Source organism: Pocillopora verrucosa, chromosome 1 (assembly GCF_036669915.1).
Source record: "Pocillopora verrucosa isolate sample1 chromosome 1, ASM3666991v2, whole genome shotgun sequence".
NCBI classification, from domain to species: domain Eukaryota; kingdom Metazoa; phylum Cnidaria; class Anthozoa; order Scleractinia; family Pocilloporidae; genus Pocillopora; species Pocillopora verrucosa.
In genome coordinates this window covers 25,968,568-25,987,095 of record NC_089312.1, presented here as the reverse complement: position 1 = coordinate 25,987,095, position 18,528 = coordinate 25,968,568, and the positions used below count along the sequence as shown (strand labels likewise).

General features: G+C 38.4%; 2 protein-coding genes across 2 annotated transcripts; one reads left to right on the top strand and one right to left on the bottom strand.

Annotated features, from left to right (window-relative positions):
- The first annotated feature begins 609 nt into the window (after positions 1–609).
- Positions 610–8,903, top strand: LOC131771566 (interleukin enhancer-binding factor 2). Its single transcript, XM_059087378.1, has 18 exons — positions 610–712; positions 901–1,030; positions 2,019–2,075; positions 2,351–2,398; positions 2,805–2,882; positions 3,166–3,268; positions 3,740–3,805; positions 4,172–4,198; positions 4,432–4,524; positions 4,780–4,858; positions 5,498–5,585; positions 5,742–5,803; positions 6,080–6,149; positions 6,514–6,558; positions 6,683–6,757; positions 7,680–7,704; positions 8,223–8,416; positions 8,769–8,903. The coding sequence occupies exons 2-17, from the start codon at positions 914–916 to the stop codon at positions 8,408–8,410; spliced, it is 1,221 nt and encodes a 406-aa protein (XP_058943361.1). The 5' UTR covers positions 610–712; positions 901–913; the 3' UTR covers positions 8,411–8,416; positions 8,769–8,903.
- On the bottom strand, positions 8,645–18,472 carry LOC131771565 (eEF1A lysine and N-terminal methyltransferase-like). The gene is made up of 11 exons (XM_059087377.2): positions 18,120–18,472; positions 17,329–17,638; positions 16,636–16,773; positions 15,589–15,744; positions 14,861–15,051; positions 14,274–14,454; positions 12,971–13,120; positions 11,993–12,069; positions 11,277–11,403; positions 10,531–10,665; positions 8,645–9,408 (listed from the first exon to the last, which is right to left on the bottom strand). Exons 1-11 carry the CDS (start codon positions 18,450–18,452, stop codon positions 9,104–9,106), a joined length of 2,103 nt encoding a protein of 700 aa, XP_058943360.1. The 5' UTR covers positions 18,453–18,472; the 3' UTR covers positions 8,645–9,103.
- Positions 18,473–18,528: the final 56 nt, after the last annotated feature.

Here is an 18,528-nt window from a genome sequence, read left to right as displayed (position 1 = left end):
CGGTCTTGACCAAAATCATGGAAACATTTGGTGCCATCCAGGACAGATGCACTTTAGATTGAATATACCGCGTTCAATGACCAAAACAGAATAAACGGTAAGATTCTATTGACGGATTCAACCATTAGTGTTTGATTTTAAATTCTAGGGTCGGATTTTAGACTCAAGTGTCTGTTTTGAGACCTTAGTGTCCGATTTAGGAGCTAGTGTCCGATTTAGAATTTTAGTGTCCGTTTTAGACACTCGTGTCCAATTTTGGGCATCACGTTCGATTTTAGAAATTAGTGTCTGATTTTATACACAAGTGTCCCAGTTTAGACACTAGAGTCTTCTTTGGTACACTGAGAGTCCGATGTTAACGGGGTGAGAAAGACTGAGTTTCTTCTAATTTTTCTTTAATTCGTTCGGGCTCCTGTTTAGTCTATACCATAAAAACTATTTGCGATGGATAATTTAAAGAGATTCTCAGACCTCATAGTTGAATATTTGGCCATATTTGGTAGAAGTAAGAGGTAGATTGCTTTTGGTAAGCGACGACATGCGAGATTTCACTCCGCCATTCTGCCTAGCCATGAACGCTTGAGGATGTCATTTCCTCGGTCAGCGGAAACAAAGAAAGTACCCGGATGATCTACCATGTGATTCAAAACAGCCGGGAAGTACTCTGTTGTTGTTGATGTCGATGAAAGACACTCTATTTAGTGTTTTTAGGGTATGTAGATTTTGATTTCCTAAAACTTACGTTATTCTTGAAATTATGTGATTGCTTGGATCACATCGATCTCGAAAGAGACGTCGTAAATCGTTAATTTCCGCCGTGTCGTTGTCGGAGTTATAGCACTACAAACTTGCAAAGAATTTCTAGTATACATGTAATTTGTCGGTTGTTGTCCTTTGTAGACGTAGAGGAAAAATGAGGCGTGCTCGATCTAGGGGAATGCGTGGAGGCCCTGGTCGAATGCCACCCTTCATGCGTGGTCCTCCGGGACAAAAATTTGTTGTCAGCCATTCGACTTTTGATCCTGTTATGGTAAGTAAGTTTAAATGAAAGTAAAGTACTCCACGTGTCATCAAGTTAATACTTGATCAGGATTAGATAAATCACTACATGAGTTTGAAAACTAACAGTCAGTGTTTATTTAGTCGAACGAGTGGTATGCAGTACGTAGATAGTGCTTTTATACCGTAGTCTATGTTGAAATTGTCGTAGATCGACTGTTCCAGGCTTTCTTTAAGTGTAAAAGAGGAAAAAAGTGGGTGAGTTAAGACAACGGCTCTCGGGGAAACAGCTTGAAAGGTCTCAGTTTAGCCCTATACTATTCCTAAACAAGACCTTAGTCCCCAAGGTAATTTGCTGTTTTCGTTATTGTCTGCCTTCATTTAAGTAGTGTCTGCATAATTAAGTAGCAGTTTGGAGAGACTATGGAAATTGTTTTAAATACTTTATAGTTTTATGAAAACTTGTGGTTCACCCCATGATTGGGTAGTTGTGAGAGTGTATGAAAAAGCCTCTTATTTTAAGGCCATCACATGTCTTCATGCAGTCTAGTCCAAAGATGGTACAAGTGCTTTTTTTCTAGGCTTGATTGTTGCCGCTCTTTAACTCTTTACATCCTAACATCAGTATGCATCTTCTCTATACTTTTCTGTTTACATTTCCTAAGATGTTGACCAGGAGAATTTGTTTAACAATCAAAAGCTTCTCTAGTTGGTGATCATTTCCTTTACTCTGGTGACCTTAGTAAATGAGTTAGGTGTAATATTCATAGGTGGAACTAGATGCCCTTTGGGGTCTAATAGTTAACGAGGATATGTGTGCAGAACACATGTAGCCCCCTCTTTCTTGGTGTAGTCCATTATAGGAGTTTGTGTGGTGACTTAACTATTGTGCTGATCTCTGTTAACATTGACGAAAGACTTAAAGCTGGAATAGAATACTCTCTAATAATTAGTATCTGATTAATGCTGAAGTTATGTCTACTGTGTTTTAATTTGCTCTTCTCTATTGGGATGTTTAGGCTGAGACCTTTTTCCCAAGAGCTTCTCCAGCACCAGAGGAAACAGCCTTTACACAGGTGAGAGCTTCTTAACTGATACTTTTATAGATAAGGCCCTTTTGTTTTCAATTTCATCACATCCCAAAGCACTGAAATGATAGTAAGAACAGTCAGAGGTAATATGATACAAGCAAAGACATTTGAGCTTCAGATATTGCCCTTTTAGGCCTCTTTTGTTATTTTATGAGACTGATGATAGTAAAGGAAAATATACGCAACAGTATGTTTTTTAATTCCCTGAGTATTTTTGGTAATGGATGAGCTTGTTGATTAATGTTTGTCTTTTCCAACAGGCCCTTTTAAAAAGAAATCAAGAGTTAACTCCTAGTGGACAAGAACAAGTAATTAGGTTTTATTTTATTACAATTGTTATTGCCCAACCTGTTGTCAGCACTGAATAGCATCAGCTGTGTTTTATATCCTCCTGCCAGTTAATGTGACTGTGACTCTGCAATCAGCTTGTGTCATACAGGATGATTTAATTTTCAGTTATGGGTCAGTGTAATGTTGATCCCCAGCAGCTTTGTAACTTGAGTTGTCAGAGAGCAATTTGCCACTTATTAGCAGATTTTTTTTACTTTCAGGATTAATAGCTATGCTGAAAATTAAGCTTTACAATAAAAGGCTTAAGTTGAACTCTAAACATTAACATACACCTTAATATATGGAAAGTAATGTGTGATATCAGCCATGCAGTATCTGGGAAAATATGAGTTTCATCAGTTGGTTACCATTCTTGTTATCCAGGCTTCTGTTCAAAATCTTGTGACAAGGATCACAACAGTGTTGGATAATTTGATTGTTGCACCTGATGCAGCTGAGCTGGTGAGTATGGTTAATGTAAAGTACATGTAGCTTTACTTAGCGATAACTAAAAGTTTAAAAGTTGGTAAGTAAAGTAAAGAAGACTAGAGATACTGTTGATGATTTCTTGGAAGACAGGAAAAGTTAATGTTTTTATATTTGTTATTATGATCCACCATTCCTCCTAAATGTTTCATCAATAATTTTTCAATTATTCATGGATAAACAAATATATACAATTTCCACAATATTATTACAATGGAACTCCTCTTTACAGTACTCTGTGGTTTATGTTGTTTCATAGGGTTTAGAGGAGGTGCGTGCAGTTGGTTCACACAAGAAGGGAACAATGTTGCTTGGTCATCCTGTGGCTGACTTAGCTGTGATTCTCAAAAAGTTGCCAACAGGTATATGAATGAGTCTGCTGTGTTTTTAACCTTAAACTCTCATTATCTGATAATTAATTTTTCTGCCTGGCTGTAGCCATTTCCTTTAAGAAGTTGATGTTTTATCAAGTTAGCTTCAGCAATTTTCAGTTGAATTTGAAAAGGAATACAAGATTGCTTTGCTTTTACTTAAATTTGCTCTGGGATCAATCTTGAAAAAAAAAAATCACTCCACCCTGTCAAGCAATCAGATGCAAAGCCAAAACCTGTAGTGTCTTAGTCACTCTTGTTTTCCCATACTTTAGGTGGTCTGCTTTTTTTCATCTTGATATCTCATTAATCATTGATGTTGGAATCCTTTGTCTGATTAGTAACTGACCTCTTTGGGTTTTTTTTTTTGCAGTAGTCTACAGAAAACTGCTCTAATGTGCCCTGTAAAATCTATTTATTTTGATCTCTTCACTTATTTGTTGATTCATTTTTTTTCCACAGAAAGTGATATTCTTGCTTTAGCAACAAGAGTACAAAAATCCTTGAAAGAGGATGGTTCATCAGCAGGTATTATTGCAAAATTAGTAGCCATTAGTCTTGTCTTACCCCTGGCCATATAAGGCTGTGGCTAGAGAAACCCCTTGCTGTTTGTCCTTGGCCTTCTTCCTCAACTCTCTTAGCAGACACTGTTTTCTCGCATCTCTTTTTCAACCACCTGTTGCCATGTGTATGGCAAAATTAATGGGGAAAGATTAGAAGGAAAAAAGATTGGCTCCCTTTATTTTTTTGTTGTAGAACAATGTTTACTACTTAATGTCTTCAGCTGCCATACACTGTAATTTCAGTGTGCATGGACCTTTGTCCAGGTTGTGATATGGTCTTTATTTAATGGTTTTTATTGGTATTTATCATGTTCTATTTTATCTTGTCCAGAGTATCCAATTCAGTCAAATGAAGGAGGTAAGGGTTTGTCTTTTGAACCACATTATGCATGGTGTTACAATGATGTGCAGTGCCCATTGCAATAGGTACTTGTTGAATGGGAAGACCTTTATTTAAAGGTCTTGATCCTATCAATCAGCTGCTCTAAAGCAAAACTTTTCACTCTCAGTCTTGCATATTTAAATTACTCACCAGAGCCTTGTATGATCCATGTCAGGGCTCCTTAAGTAGATTTATCTCTCAACATTTAGGATTTAACATCAGTAGTCCAGAAGGGGCTCTTGTCCGTGTGCTGATAACAACCCTTCCAAAGAATCTGCAGGATGCTGACCCAACAAAGCATGGTACGTGAGCAGTGTTGAACTTCTTTATACTATACACTCTTTATATTTATGCCATTAGTCCTGGACTTCATATGTAACCTTAACACAATGAATATAAAATTGCTCCATGGTTCAACAATTCCTGCTGATGCAAACTATCCAGGCATACAATTTCAAGAGGGAAAACTTTCATCCAAGAATGGGTGTGCAGGCATTACAGTCAGTTAAGATGCATTACATGTACATACATTCACTAGATGAGTTTTATTTTGGCAGTGGATGTAAAACTTCTAGAGGGGGCATTAGCAACAATAAGACATGCTCGCTGGTTTGAAGAAAATGCTTTCCACACAAGGTAAGACTTAACCAAGTTGACTTAAAACAAGTTTTTATCAATCTTCATGCAGCCCTAATGCTTTAACTCCCAGAAGTGATCAACTTGAAACTTCTCCTTGTAATATCTTTACATTATCCAGCAAACAGGTATTGAGAATATTTAAACTTATGGGGTAGGAGTTGATATCTTGATCTAACACCAAATTCTCGTAACTAATTTACAAGTAAATGTGTAGCAGCTAGAGGGGAGAATTAGCAATCAGATCTTGGGAGTTAAAGGGTCAATTGTTGTTTGTTTCTGATTGGAATGCTCTCACTGGTCCTTTGTAATTCACAATACATGAGTGGAGAAGGTGCATGTATACAGATCAATGGAATAAGAAAGATGGTAAATTTTCTTTTGTGAGCTTGTTAAAGAGATAAAGATGTTTTTCCTCTTGTCACGAGTGTGGTCCTTATGCACATGACCTGACAAAAAACATCTCTCTCTAGACAGATAAATATTATTGCAATGTACAAATTTCCAGATGTGAAAAGCTACTTGTACATGCATGTAGCATAGTGCAAGGATCAGCCATATTAATAGCATTGTGTGTGTTAATAAATATGGGAAACATGACAAATTTTGCAATGATAACATTATGTTGGTTTCTTTCAGTACACGTCTCTTGGTGAGACTTTTTAAGGATCTTAGAAAACGATTCACTGGATTGCAAGGTCTCACACCATGGCTTATAGACTTGCTTGTAAGTGCTATTCTAATAGTGTAGTTGTAAACTTGTGATGTACAGTGTTATTTCTTAAAAATAATGGATTTTCATCGCAAGAGAGAGCAAGGATGAGACAAGTTTACATTATTTTACCAACAAGAAATATTTTTAACAGTGTCTTTTTCTTTTTAGGCCCATCGTGCAGCTATGATGAATTCATCACGGCAACCTCTTCCAGTCAACGTTGCTTTCAGGTGAGACATGGAATTCTCACAAATCCTGCTCTTCTCAAGGACAAATAAATTTCAATTCACAAGCTATCCACATCAACTGGGAAGTTGTGTAAATATCCAGAAGATTAAAATTTTGTCCGATTTAGCTGTGTGCATGTGTGGTGGCTTGTTCAGTGTTCTAGAAACTTTGGGATTTGGGTCGTTTTATTAACACGTCCGAATGATATACACGTAGGGAATGGGCTTTCATGCAGTACAAGTGAACTTAAAACTTAGAAGGAATTCTTTTCATTTCAGGCGTGCTTTCCAGCTCCTCTCAGCAGGATTGTTTTTGCCTGGTTCATTAGGAATAATTGATCCTTGTGAGGTGACGGTGATATTTAATGTTTCAATTTGAATTGACGTATTTACTTATTTATTTAGTCAGTTAGTTGGTTAGTTAGTGAGTTAGTTATATACCAGTAACTTACAGGTATTTGTTTGTTCTGCAGTCATTGTTGATTTTCAATGTGAGCTTACAAAATCAGATCATAATTAAAATACTTATATATCCAGAGAAATTCATGTACAAGTGTCATAAGCCTCAGGATCGGGAGATCGGACAACAAATCCTAAAAAATGGAAATAAATTGCCTTTACCTTCACTCAACTTTTTTCTGGGTGTTTTTCGTGATTGTTCAAGTGTGGTTGTTTGTACTGTACCTTGACATTGCTGTATTTTCTTCATTTAGTCGGGAAATGTACGCGCTCACAGTGTTCTTAGCCTCGAGGAACAGGTATGAGCGATGTTCCGTATCTTTTCTACATACTGTTCACTAAAGTGGCTAACGTTATATTTTGTACGAAACGACATCCAATAGCAGTTAACTGTTTTTTTTTCTTCATCAATTGTTTGTACAGGACGCTATCACAACTTGTGCTCAAACCCTTCTGCGATGCTTAAACCATGGGGCTTACCACGAAATATTAGGATTGGTAAGACAACACGATTGTAGTAGAGTTGTGCTTCTATATTTACCAATGTTTCATGCAATAGTGGTAAAGTAGATTGTAACAGTTGTAATAACTGATTGTGAGGTAATAGAAGTTGTTGGACGAACATGTGAACCCTTTTCTCGGCGGCCTCCTTTGGAAGAGAGGAAAGTGGCCGTTGTAGAGAGGTGGCCGTTCCAGATATGTAGCGGTGAAGTACTTATTTGAACACAGATTCTCAGTGCAGCATATAATGTATTTATTGACCCAGTGGAAAAGCTGTACGGGAAACAGTCTGGCTCAAGGTCTTAATCGAGGTCTGTACGTCATGAACGAGAGCCAAACATTTTCCCCTCCAGCTGGATCGCCGCTTTTCTTCTTTCTCTCTTTCTCTCTTTCTCTCTTTCTCTCTTTCTCTTTACAGCCCACGTATCGAAGGGCTGCGCGGGCTTACCCTTTCCTGCACGGGTTTATCCTTTCCTGCACGGGTTTATCCTTCCCTGCACGTGTTTATCCTTCCCTGCACGGGTTTATCCTTCCCTGCACGTGTTTATCCTTCCCTGCACGTGTTTATCCTTCCCTGCACACACCATCCGGGATTATTCAGATGTGTTTCCGTAGCAGCGTGCGCGGGGGGGCGTACGGGTCACATGATAAAGCCAGGTGACAATCAAAAAGCAGACATTGATGAAAAGAAACCTTAAATTGATGGCCATAGAAAGAGACGGCAAAACGAACAGTGTAGAAAGGTGAAAATAAAAGTGGATTTTTGAACCGTCTACCGGGACGAAAAAAGGGCTTTTGTAGAGAGATAGCCTTTTGTGAAGGTTCCACATAACCTACATGTTTGTCTCTTTTCTTCAGCTGTAGGTCAACGTATGATATGATTCAACAGTTGATTTCTGTTTCTCTTTTTTTTGTTTAGAGTCAAGAAGGAATTCCTCAAGTTGGTAAGTATTTGATCTTAGCCAAGAAATTATCAAGAAAAACTTTTACCAAGAAGACTTTTGAATGAAGAAATCCTAGAACATTGATGCAGAATATAGGGAAGTCGAGCTTGCTGTATTTTGTGACATAATATCTGCCGTTCCTCTGGCATTCGGGAATGAAACACGAATAAACAAGTCCTTATCGAAGTACTAGAATTAAATCGCGGACAGACACTTTGGAGGGCGTGGCTGTGGGGGGTGGGGTGGAAGGTGTACAGAACCTGATTCGATTGTAACACCTTCTCTCTGAAAGGCATTTGCTGGGAAACTTGCTGCCTTCCCAGTCCCTCTTATCATTGTTTTTCTGAAATACCGTGTGCAAACTGGAAAACGAAAACATTGGAAGGGGGAGAGGGGCAAGGAAAAAGTGCAAGTGGTATCTTAACTAACGATGTCCGAGAACTTATTTACCTTTAGAACTGTTCTCCAAAGGACAATTTGATTCTTGGTTCTCATTCTCGTCCTTTGTCTGTACCCAGCTCTGGAGACTGAGGTGTCCAGTTGGGGAGGAGTGATCGTCACACCGGGACCGAAGGCGTACGAAAAGCAACAAGACCAAGAAGACGAAGAAGGGGAGAACGAGGGAGAAGAGGACGACGATGATTCATCCGAGTTATCAGGTCAGGAACAGGCCGAGGAAAAGATGGAAACAAACCAAGAGAGCTGAATTGTGGTTAGTAGTAAGTGGTTAGTAAGATTGGTTCTATCTGCAGTGGAGCTTTGCCTGTAACACACTAAAAGAAGTGCATACGTTCACTAGGTATCGATGCCTGTGATAGACTACTACTCAAAGTGTTCGTCGGTTGTAAAGCCAGCTATATACAAACATTTTAACCAACAGCTGGAAGAAAGAGGAAACGAAATTTTAATTAGCTTTCCAGAAGATTTTCCGTTCTTCATGTCTTTCAGTATTATTTAACGCAGTTCAAAGCATAATCCTATCATTGTTATTGTCTTGCTTTCGAAGAGACTTCAAACATTGAAACGCCTCACACTAAACTGCTCCTTATCTTTTCTATTTTCAGACTTTCCTTTTCTTGGACCTATCGGACCACTCGGTGTAATGCAGATTTAGAGTTCTTTTGTAAATTATTGTGTTTATTTCGCGATGTATAACAACAACGGATGTTTAGCATTAAAATTGTAGACTTTGTTCTTTACATGCCTGTGTTCCCTCTATAGTTCATTTATTTTCTGTGTCAAATAACAACTCAGGGGCTTTTGGGACTTGACTTAACGCTTTCCATGGCAATTCTCTCTACTTGAGAGAAATCCTATGAATATCTGAGGTAGAGTTTCATGTCGCAATGAAGCAACAACAGCAACAACCCAATTGTTCGTTAAATTTTTTTTTTCTCCTCTATACAATTTGAACTTCTTTTACAAGTTGACACAAATCAAGGGTTGAATCCCAAGAATGACTTTGACTCTTGGCAAATTTCTGTAATTTCATGACTGAGTTGTGAAAAATATTTTTAAGAGCGTCAAGGGATTTCTTCTCTTCACAGTCCGTTTGGTATCTAAGCTGTGGAAGAGCGATCACGATCTCGTTTACTTCCCCCTCAATTCCGATGGTGTAAAGCTCAGGAAAAACAGCCCGAAGATCGCTGACAACTTGCTCTCTCAGGGAGGTATTGCGGCAAACCAAGTTCAAAACGAACACTCCTGAAAAGAGAAGAAAACCTTAGGAGGCAGGTTATCCCTTACAATTCGACCACATATGGGCCAGAGATAGAGAAAATTAATATAAACCTCGTTAACATAAACCTGTGGTTCTCTTTAAACTATGTGAAAGTGTAGTCTGATCGTGTAGGTGAGTGCAGTCCTGAGAAGGGACTGTTGTCTGTTGTAGTGATTGATGTTTCGACAACCTGAGCGGAAGTCATCTTCACCACAAGCGAGCGACAAGAAAATGTGATGTCAAGAATCACATTGTTGAATATCATCACCTTACGAACCACACTATCGACTGCGCAATGCATCATCGGCCTACAGCACTAATTATTTTCAACGGCTGACTCTAGAAAGCTGGCTCACTAACTTACAACGGACTTCCCTGAAAAGGTGTCAGCTACTACCGGATCCACACGAACGACTTACTGACGAAATCAACATCACTAACGAACCGAACACGATGACCTAACTTTACAGACGACACTTTCACATAGTTTGCGCCACTGGAGTCCTCACGGCTAAACTTAACAATCAGTTCACACGAACCGGACTTTACATTCGACTGAAAACAACTACTAACTTGACTCTGACGATGACTTCCGCTTAGCTCGTCGAAACGCCTGGCAGTCACTACTACAGACAACAGTCCTCAGGGCTACAGTCACCCGGACGATCAGACTTAACTGTCATATGTTACCCCCGGGTTCAAGCCATTTATTGTCTTTAAACTGTCATAAGCACTTAAACTTAAGCATGAAATCTGGGGCAGTCGAAAAATAAATTGAAAAAGGAAATGTACAAGTTAAAATATGGTTGGAATGGCAAAGAAGTTGACTTCACACTAAAAGGAGATAAATTTAAATCCACCGCCGCAGCGTGTTGAAAGCGATGTGCAGGCTGGATGCTTTGGATTGTCTGGCACCCAGTTGCACGAAAACCCTACCCATTTAAGTCAAGTAAAATCAGGAGCACATAACCTACGTTATATGCATTTGTTGAAATCACTTGCTTGTAATTTAAGATGCAGTCGTTCCCCGTGAACCTTTCAGAAAAGCTCTCTAAAAATGCCCATTCTTCCTTAGTCAACTCTCTCTCCAAACACCAGCGACTGACCTGAAGGAGATAGCAGGGAGTGAACCTGTTTGAGAAACGCTCTATCCACGAAGGCCTGTGGCGGACAACTCATTCCTACGCTCGTGTCTTTAGAATCCACGTCAAAGATAATCACATCATAGCTTGGAGTGCTCTCTGACAAATGGTAAAATATGAAACAATAATGAAAAACAGAGAGACACTTCACGGTTTCTTATGGGCACCAGGAGAGGGTGGGTAACAGACGTAAGTAATCATCGCGAAAATTCAACGGTAAGAAAGTAATTTCGTTCGTCTTACGATGGAGCTACTTGCGATGTGGATCGCGATGTGTCAAGTGCTTTCCGCTTGTCTCCTCCAGGCTAAGCCTTGTTGGTTCATGAATTTTTGTGTAACTGGTCGACTCCATCACCTAGAGATTAGCAGTTGGCAACCGAAATGCCATTCGTATCGTAGGTAGCTTGTTCCAGGCCTTCAGTTGACGAAACGGAACGCAACTCATAGTAAACAGCGCGATGGTAGCGGACGAATGAAATAACGGGGTAGATTTGGGTCGGGTAGCGCCACGACCCGAACAAAACTGCAGCCCTTTTTCCGCAGCGCCTCTCAGTTTATCGCGCCTGGAAGAGGCTACATCGAAGGGCACTATATCGTGAGACAAACGTCAGTACTCTAATTTCATTATATCCTCATCGATGGCATAAACATCCTGTGGTCCTCTTTTGGGTAAGGAAGTGTTCTAAAAAGTTTAAGATCAGAAAACAAACCTTTGGATCGAATATATTTCAATCCGTCTTCAATTATGACTTGCATTCTATCATCTTCTTTGAACTCAAACCAACTATTGGCAATTTCGGAAATGGATGGATCTAGTTCTACGACCTCTACAGAAAGCTGTGAATCAAAGAACAAATATCAATCAAGGGCGATATAAATAAAACAAGATTTCAGCAATATATTGAAAATTGTAGTAAACATGGTATGGGGTGCACGTCATTGAGCTAAATTCAACGAGTAAACACAGTCATCAGGAGATAAAAGAGGTCGAAAGCAATTATTAGTAGAAGTCATGGGGCATAAATTCTACTTGTTGAAAGAAGAAAGAGTACAGGCCACTTTCTACCGCTAGGAAGCACAAACTACTGCAAGTCGGTTTTCGACGAAAGTAGAACAAGCTGTTATCAGAGGAGAGGACGCAAAGTATGAGAAAAGTGTGAACAAGCGTGAGGGACAGCATACGAAAAAAGCCTCACAGAGTGAATGCGGGATGTCCATCGTGTTTTGAGCTTCTTTGTAAATTTGTTTGCCTTGCTTTGCTTTCCTCTTCCGCACGTAATTCAACATTCGCGCTTAGCTCCAATCCAATGGGAAAAAAGTAGAAATTAACGAACAATTACAACATAACGGCTTAAAGTTAGTAATATCCTAAATGTCAGGGTTTATTTTCAATTTTTTAAATTTTCATATGATATCTTAAAATTACCTTCTTGAAGTATTGATGCAGAAACATTGCCAGTCCTCCACCACCGAGGCCAACTATCAAGCCTTTCCTCTTTTCGTCTAAGTTATATATAATCAGAGACATTATACAGACAACGATACTTAACATTATTACTCAGAGAAAGTCAATTATGAAAAATGAATGTGAATGAATGAATGAATGAATGAATGTTGTGCCGTGTAGCACTGGGAACACAAATGGTGAAACAGAGAATTAACTCTGAAGTGTAAATTAAAGTGCTACTTAAACCCATGAATAACCCACAGGGCGTTAGCCCTAATAAAGGGAAACAGGGAACCACACGAGGCAAAGAAAAAATCTTTTGACCTCGGTGGGGTCTGCCGACTGAGCTACGAGGTCGCACAGAGAAAGTCGGGGACGATTTAGGATGGTGAATTGCGGCGAAGAGAAAGTAAGGGTACATATGAATGTTGTGCCGCGTAGCACTGGGAACACAAATGGTGAAACAGAGAATTAACTCTGATTATGAAAAATGTTTGGATGCAGAGGACCACACGGCGAAGAACTGAAATTGTTTGGCTTCTCTGTTGCCAAATCTCTGGTTCAAGAGATACATGAACTTGAAGTCACTACTGCCGTTCATAAAACCATATCCATTAAAGGCCAACATCATGTTGTTATGATAACGCTGAATGTGCAAACTTGATTGGCCCAACATCGTTCCCAGGGTCTTTTCTCCTCCTCCCAGGTGAAAGAAGGGAGTCAGAGAGAGAACCCTGGAACGAGGTTGTGATTGCTCAAACTTCGAATTCAGAAATTTTCTTTCCTCGTTTTTTGTTTCACAGTTTTTTTCTCAATTTAGAACAAAATCTGAAACGTGATTTGCTAAAGCATTTCAAAGCCGGTCGCAAAATAGTTTACCGTTCGCGGGAATACTATTTCGTGGTTGATGGAACCCGTAAAAATTGCCATGCTACACGCTAGACCACGATGGCTTACCTGTGGTACAAAATCCCTCGATCCAGGCCAGGCCGGTGACAATCACTCTGTGATGCTGACAAGCTAAATACCCATGATCCACTCGGGGACTGCTGTTGTTATGAACCTTTGCCTTCTGTTTTCCTTTACCCTTTTTAACATTTGTTCTGTCTGTATAAACGGTGCAATTATCATTATTACAATATTAGTGAGTTATAAACAACAACAGCATATGATAAAGCAATTTTCAAACGAGTGTTGAAAGGAACTCGGGATTATATCAGTTTTGCTTTACTTTGCTCTGTGATTGGTACAGAAAACTCGTGCCACTCTCCAATCAGGTGCGAAACAAAAACCAACCACAACTTAGTCGCTTTTGGTATAACTGAAGTACTATACATGATTTCATTGGTTGAAAACCGAACAATTATTTTAAAGATAAACACCAGAGAACTTAAATATATCAAAGTTAAGTTGCAAGTTACAGAAATACACCACAACATTGAATAGTTATAAAAAAAAACAACAACGACAACAAAAAATAACTCGGTATCTTAGAAAAACCATCAGAGACTGTGTAAATTCTTAAACCCACGCAGCCCAGTCAATTGACAGGTAATTTAGTGTTAACACCTGAGTTGAAAACGTAAATTGGCCACCATAAAGAGTAAAAAAGCTGACGTTTCGAGCGTTAGCCCTTCGTCAGAGCGATTGATGAAGGGCTAACGCTCGAAATGTCAGTTTTTTTACTCTTTACGGTGGCCAATTTACGTTTTCGACTCAGTTGTAAACACTAAATTACCTGCTATACTCTCCCACCGACGCAGCACCACAGTTTCTTTAAAAACTTATCCCCTTTATCCATCAGTCAACTGACAAGCAATTGCTTCCTATTGCTTAAACGAAAAAGAACCAAATAAGAGACGTGCCGTTATTTTTAAGACAAAAGCATACCATGCTTTTACTTCAACGGGCTTTCAACGTTATGGATTCCATCAATTTCATCAATCCCAATAATTTTGCAAAAATTGGACATTTTCAGTTTCGCGAAATTTATTAATCGAAATTCAAAATTAATCCGGAATTACTATGGTTTCGCTTAACTTTAATTCGCTTCGCACCAGCCTCTAAACTGATCAGATACAAAATTAAAAGCAATCGCGACTTAGTCACACGTGTTTCACGCACTTCAAGCAGTTTGCCTGTCACAGGCAAGTTCTAATTAGCCAATGATGGTTTAAACCTTTATTCTGATTGACTGTCGTGATTACTTCGGTTTAAGTGTTTCGCCACTTAGTTAAAACCTGCTTAAAGAAAAGTTCACCTGTTATTAGTCGGGCCTCTGACTGCACTACGTTCTTGTTGCTAAGAAAAATGAGTCGTCGAAATTTCTGTCCTCCATCCCCGTCGACATCTTCCACAACATAGTCTCCACTCAACTGTGAATTTCCTTCATACAAAACTACACGGTTTCCAAGATCTTCGCCGACAGAAAGGAAGGGTACCTTAAAGATGAAAAGAGAAAAACTATTTTAAAACTTAACCCATACATTACAAATGCTTCCTTTTAGATCTTCTGGAGTCTGCTCGTTAGCCTGTATTAAAAGAAGCAAAATGCAGAATTTCTACTTCTTGGGGACAGCATTAGAGAGGGAAAGAAAGATATTCTCTCCTTCCTAAATTGCAAATCCCTATAACAAAAATTGATGATACTGCTGTTACCCATCGAGATGACGTGCCAGTCTATTAAAAGTTTACCCCTCCCCCTTCCCCCCCCGCCTTCCCTTGCATTTCGCCACGTATGAAAATTGGGACACTTCTCAAGCAGCTATTAGATGTCTGGTTTGAGAGAGACACTGCAAAGTAAATTGTCTCACCCTAGAAAATAAATTCATATTAAATTCGATTTACCTGTGCATTACGGCTAAGTTTTCGAGGAGCAAGTTCCATGACTTTGGTTGACAATTCACCCTTAATAGCATCCATGTCAGTAAAGGTGTGTCCTCTCCCAAGAGTCACAATCACAACACGCTCAAAACCCGCATTTGTGCTAAGTTCTGTTTGTCCTTCTTTCGACGAAAATAACCATTCTGTTTCCCTTCCTGTGAAAAAAAACTTAACTTGAACTCTCAATTATAACGAAACAAACTGAGCTAAATAAACATTTAAAAAAACAACTAAAAAAACAACGTGCAGTGTACACTGAAAATGATAATGATCACAATTACAACATTATGACAATGATGATTGTAACAGTAACGATGACGGTAACGACGACGGTAACAATGACGATAACGATAACAATAATGCCAGTGTTAATGAAGATAATGCTAATGCTAATGCTAGTGACAAAAATAATGTTTAAAATGATAATAATAATAATAAAAATTAGAGATTCAACAATATTACTGTTCACAGGCAGAATTGGAAGTTAGAGTTGTTTCAGTTTGTTTGCTATCTAATATTGACCAGAGAGCAAATCACCTTCTAATTACATTATCCAGTCTTTAACAACCAGGGCCTGAATTTTACACACAAATAGATTAATAGCATCAACTACTGCATTTTGAATCTTACTTTGTTGACAGAAGTCTTCAGTTTTCCTACTTTTCTACCATAAAACTTGTCCAACACATTACCTTGTGGTACAATAAATATGGCAAACTTTCCATTCTTTGCCAATGAAGGTTGAATGTCTACAATTGCCATTGAATAACGAGGTTCACTTCTTTGTTTTTGACCTCCAGATGATAAATACAAGTCTACATTGAGGTGTTGCTTGGGTCTTAACTTTTCTGCAGGGAAACAAAGTAAAGCAGTAAAGGAATAAAATTGAGTAAAACAGAAGTGAGAGCATGGACACATGATTGAAATGCTGGTGGGGCAGAGAGTTGCATTCTTGAGGTAGAGTCTACCCCAAGGCATGGGAACACTCCTGGTGAGTGGAACATTACACACACTAAGCCAATATTTACCAAAGAGTAGACAGGGTAGAGGAGCAGTGTAGGAGTTAGTGCAATATAAAACAACATAAGTAAATAACACAACTTTAAACAGGTGGAGGATAGGATGTTATAATCATAATGGGAACACCTTGCCAAACATAAAAAAATGAACTTCCATTTCTCCTAAATATTGTGTAAGAAGTTCAAGGTGTTCACTGTCTATTGTGGTGCAAGACCTCTCTTATGGTATAACATTTTAACAAAGGGTTGATTTCCAAATAGAAACAGAAAATGTATTTGCTGTTAGGGTTACCATTCCAAGATAGACAAGGTGATTTAATGTTGTTGTTTTGTGAGGGACAGCTGGGAAATGTACACAGTTTTAAAATGTATGCACAGGGCTGTTTCTCTGCTCATTTAAACTTTCTATTACTTCATTGCATTCTTGTTTCCAGTCACTACCAAGGGCTTCTTTAAGATCATATCTAAAAACAGCACTATTGACCAGCATTGTCTCTAGCTGTACTTGGCCTAAACTGCATTTTTAAATTTCTTGGAACTGTTGCACCATTCACAATGAATAAAAATTTAAATTTTAAGATCTTCATAAATCTTGCATTTGATAACAAGCCTTTGTTTGAGAAAAGAGTCTTCACTCTAGATTAAAGATTGCACTGGAGAAAAACCACAGCAATTAAGCTGAGAGAAATAGTTCAACAAAGCACTGTCTTACAATCATACCAAGAGATTTCCTTGTCATGAAATATTGCTGGATTTCTTGAAGATTAGTCTTGACTTCCGAAAAACAATTCAATCTCTGGATGCTTTCTGTTCCCTCAAGGCATACTTCAATGATTTTTAAAGGCTGACTTGATAAACCTAGATGTATATAAATCATGTATAGATTAAAAAAAAAAAAAGCAGCAAATAAAAGCAAACCTATGGATTGCATAAGACAATCTGCATCTTACATTTGCACCAATTGGCACAGCCATTCTGAAAACTATTCCATTAACTATTCCACTAACTATCTTCCAGCCAAAGTACATGACCCACGCCAGAGGTTCCTTGTTATTTTATGATTAAGTATTCCATGGGCATGTCAAATTTGCAATGTCTTAATAAGCTGACTAAAGTTATCATTCTAGACTAGTCCACTTAAATTTTATTCAAAAACTGAGAACAAAAATTCACAACATTGTTATCCTACTGGAATGCAGGACAAATAAAAACAGTCTTCAAACATATACTCTCAATTTCTGTGTGACAGTTGATTTGGGCTTTGTCCTCATTAAATATCACACAGTAGAAATCTCAAGCTCATATCCTTCTAGCTAATGAGTCACTACCCAAAGAATATTACACCCACTTTATCTTCCTTGGAAGGGATTGTCTCAGCCTGCACACCACACAAGTATGGTTTATAATAATCACCTGCAGATTTCGTCTTTGTCAAGATAAAACAAAACAAGGGAAATGAAATCAATTTTCCATCTAGTAATTCTGTGTTCAGCATGTGCACCCTAAAGAACCATCCAGATGAAAAATAGACCAGAAGTTTATCCAAAACATCTGTTGTTGCCAATGAAAAACAAATATATCGGCCACCAACTTTCAAAAGGCGTTGTACTGCTTCAAAATGTTGTGCAAAATCATATAACTCAAAAGAAGATTGTTCTTTACGTATCATGTCCAGTTCTCCCTTGTCTATTAGTACATTGAAACTATCAGCTTCGTCATCAATCTGAAAAAAGCAAAAACATATAAGCTCTAATAGATACTTTCCAGTGGCATTACAGGCAAAGTTACAGAAAAAAAACTTTAATTACAACTTTTAAAGAAAATTGGTCAGTGAAAATTTGAGTCATCAGCTCCAACAAAATAGAATCTAGAGGCACTTTTAAAATGATTTTCCTTAGAAATACAATGTTTGTGATTTAAAAAATTACATATGTAAAATAATTTTATTATTTTACCTCTAACCTGACCTATGCTTTACCCAAGGATAATGGACGCTGACTGGGGATGTGAGTTATATGTCTATGGATAAATTTTACAATTACTTATTCTCTCTTCTGTTTGCTGCACATAACTTGTGAGGTCACAACTATTTGCTTTCAAAGCGGATAGATTTGTATATTTTCATAGCTTGGTTTCTGAATAATGTATCGAAGTAGTATAGAGAAGTTACGTGTGGATCGTGTATAAATAGACAGCTCTTTTACTTTAAAGCCTTTCGCCACAACGAATTGAATTTCAGGTCTGTTCTCTTTGTTCCTTTCTTTTGCAGTAGAAATGTTCTTTTCAGAGCTGTCCACCCCAACGACAGCATGGAAGCCTGCATCGTACAAATCTTCGATAAAGAGAGTTTCTCCATCACTTGTCGATTTGCAGCCAGTTGCTAAAATTCGATCGCTCGCTTTGCAATACTTATGTAGATAAAATTTCAGTTCTCTATAGTTCCCATAGCAAAAGTCAGATTCAACTTGCTCGCAAAACAGCTGACTTTGCCGTTGCTTGAATTCAGCATTGATGGGACTGCGAAATATGAACGACATCCCGTCCACGCTTTGCCTGAATGATACTTCCGTTCTCTAAGCATGAACTACTACATTAACCGCTGGTCCTCTCATT

Excerpts from the sequence above, each read along its gene's own strand:
- LOC131771566 (XM_059087378.1), top strand. The coding sequence starts at position 914 with ATGAGGCGTGCTCGATCTAGGGGAATGCGTGGAGGCCCTGGTCGAATG. Across the intron at positions 3,806-4,171 it reads AGAGGATGGTTCATCAGCAG|AGTATCCAATTCAGTCAAAT; the intron begins GTATTATTGCAA and ends TATCTTGTCCAG. Across the intron at positions 7,705-8,222 it reads AGAAGGAATTCCTCAAGTTG|CTCTGGAGACTGAGGTGTCC; the intron begins GTAAGTATTTGA and ends GTCTGTACCCAG.
- LOC131771565 (XM_059087377.2), bottom strand. The coding sequence starts at position 18,452 with ATGTCGTTCATATTTCGCAGTCCCATCAATGCTGAATTCAAGCAACGG. Across the intron at positions 16,774-17,328 it reads GACAAAGACGAAATCTGCAG|GTTTATCAAGTCAGCCTTTA; the intron begins GTGATTATTATA and ends ATATACATCTAG. Across the intron at positions 9,409-10,530 it reads CTCCCTGCTATCTCCTTCAG|GAGTGTTCGTTTTGAACTTG; the intron begins GTCAGTCGCTGG and ends TTCTCTTTTCAG.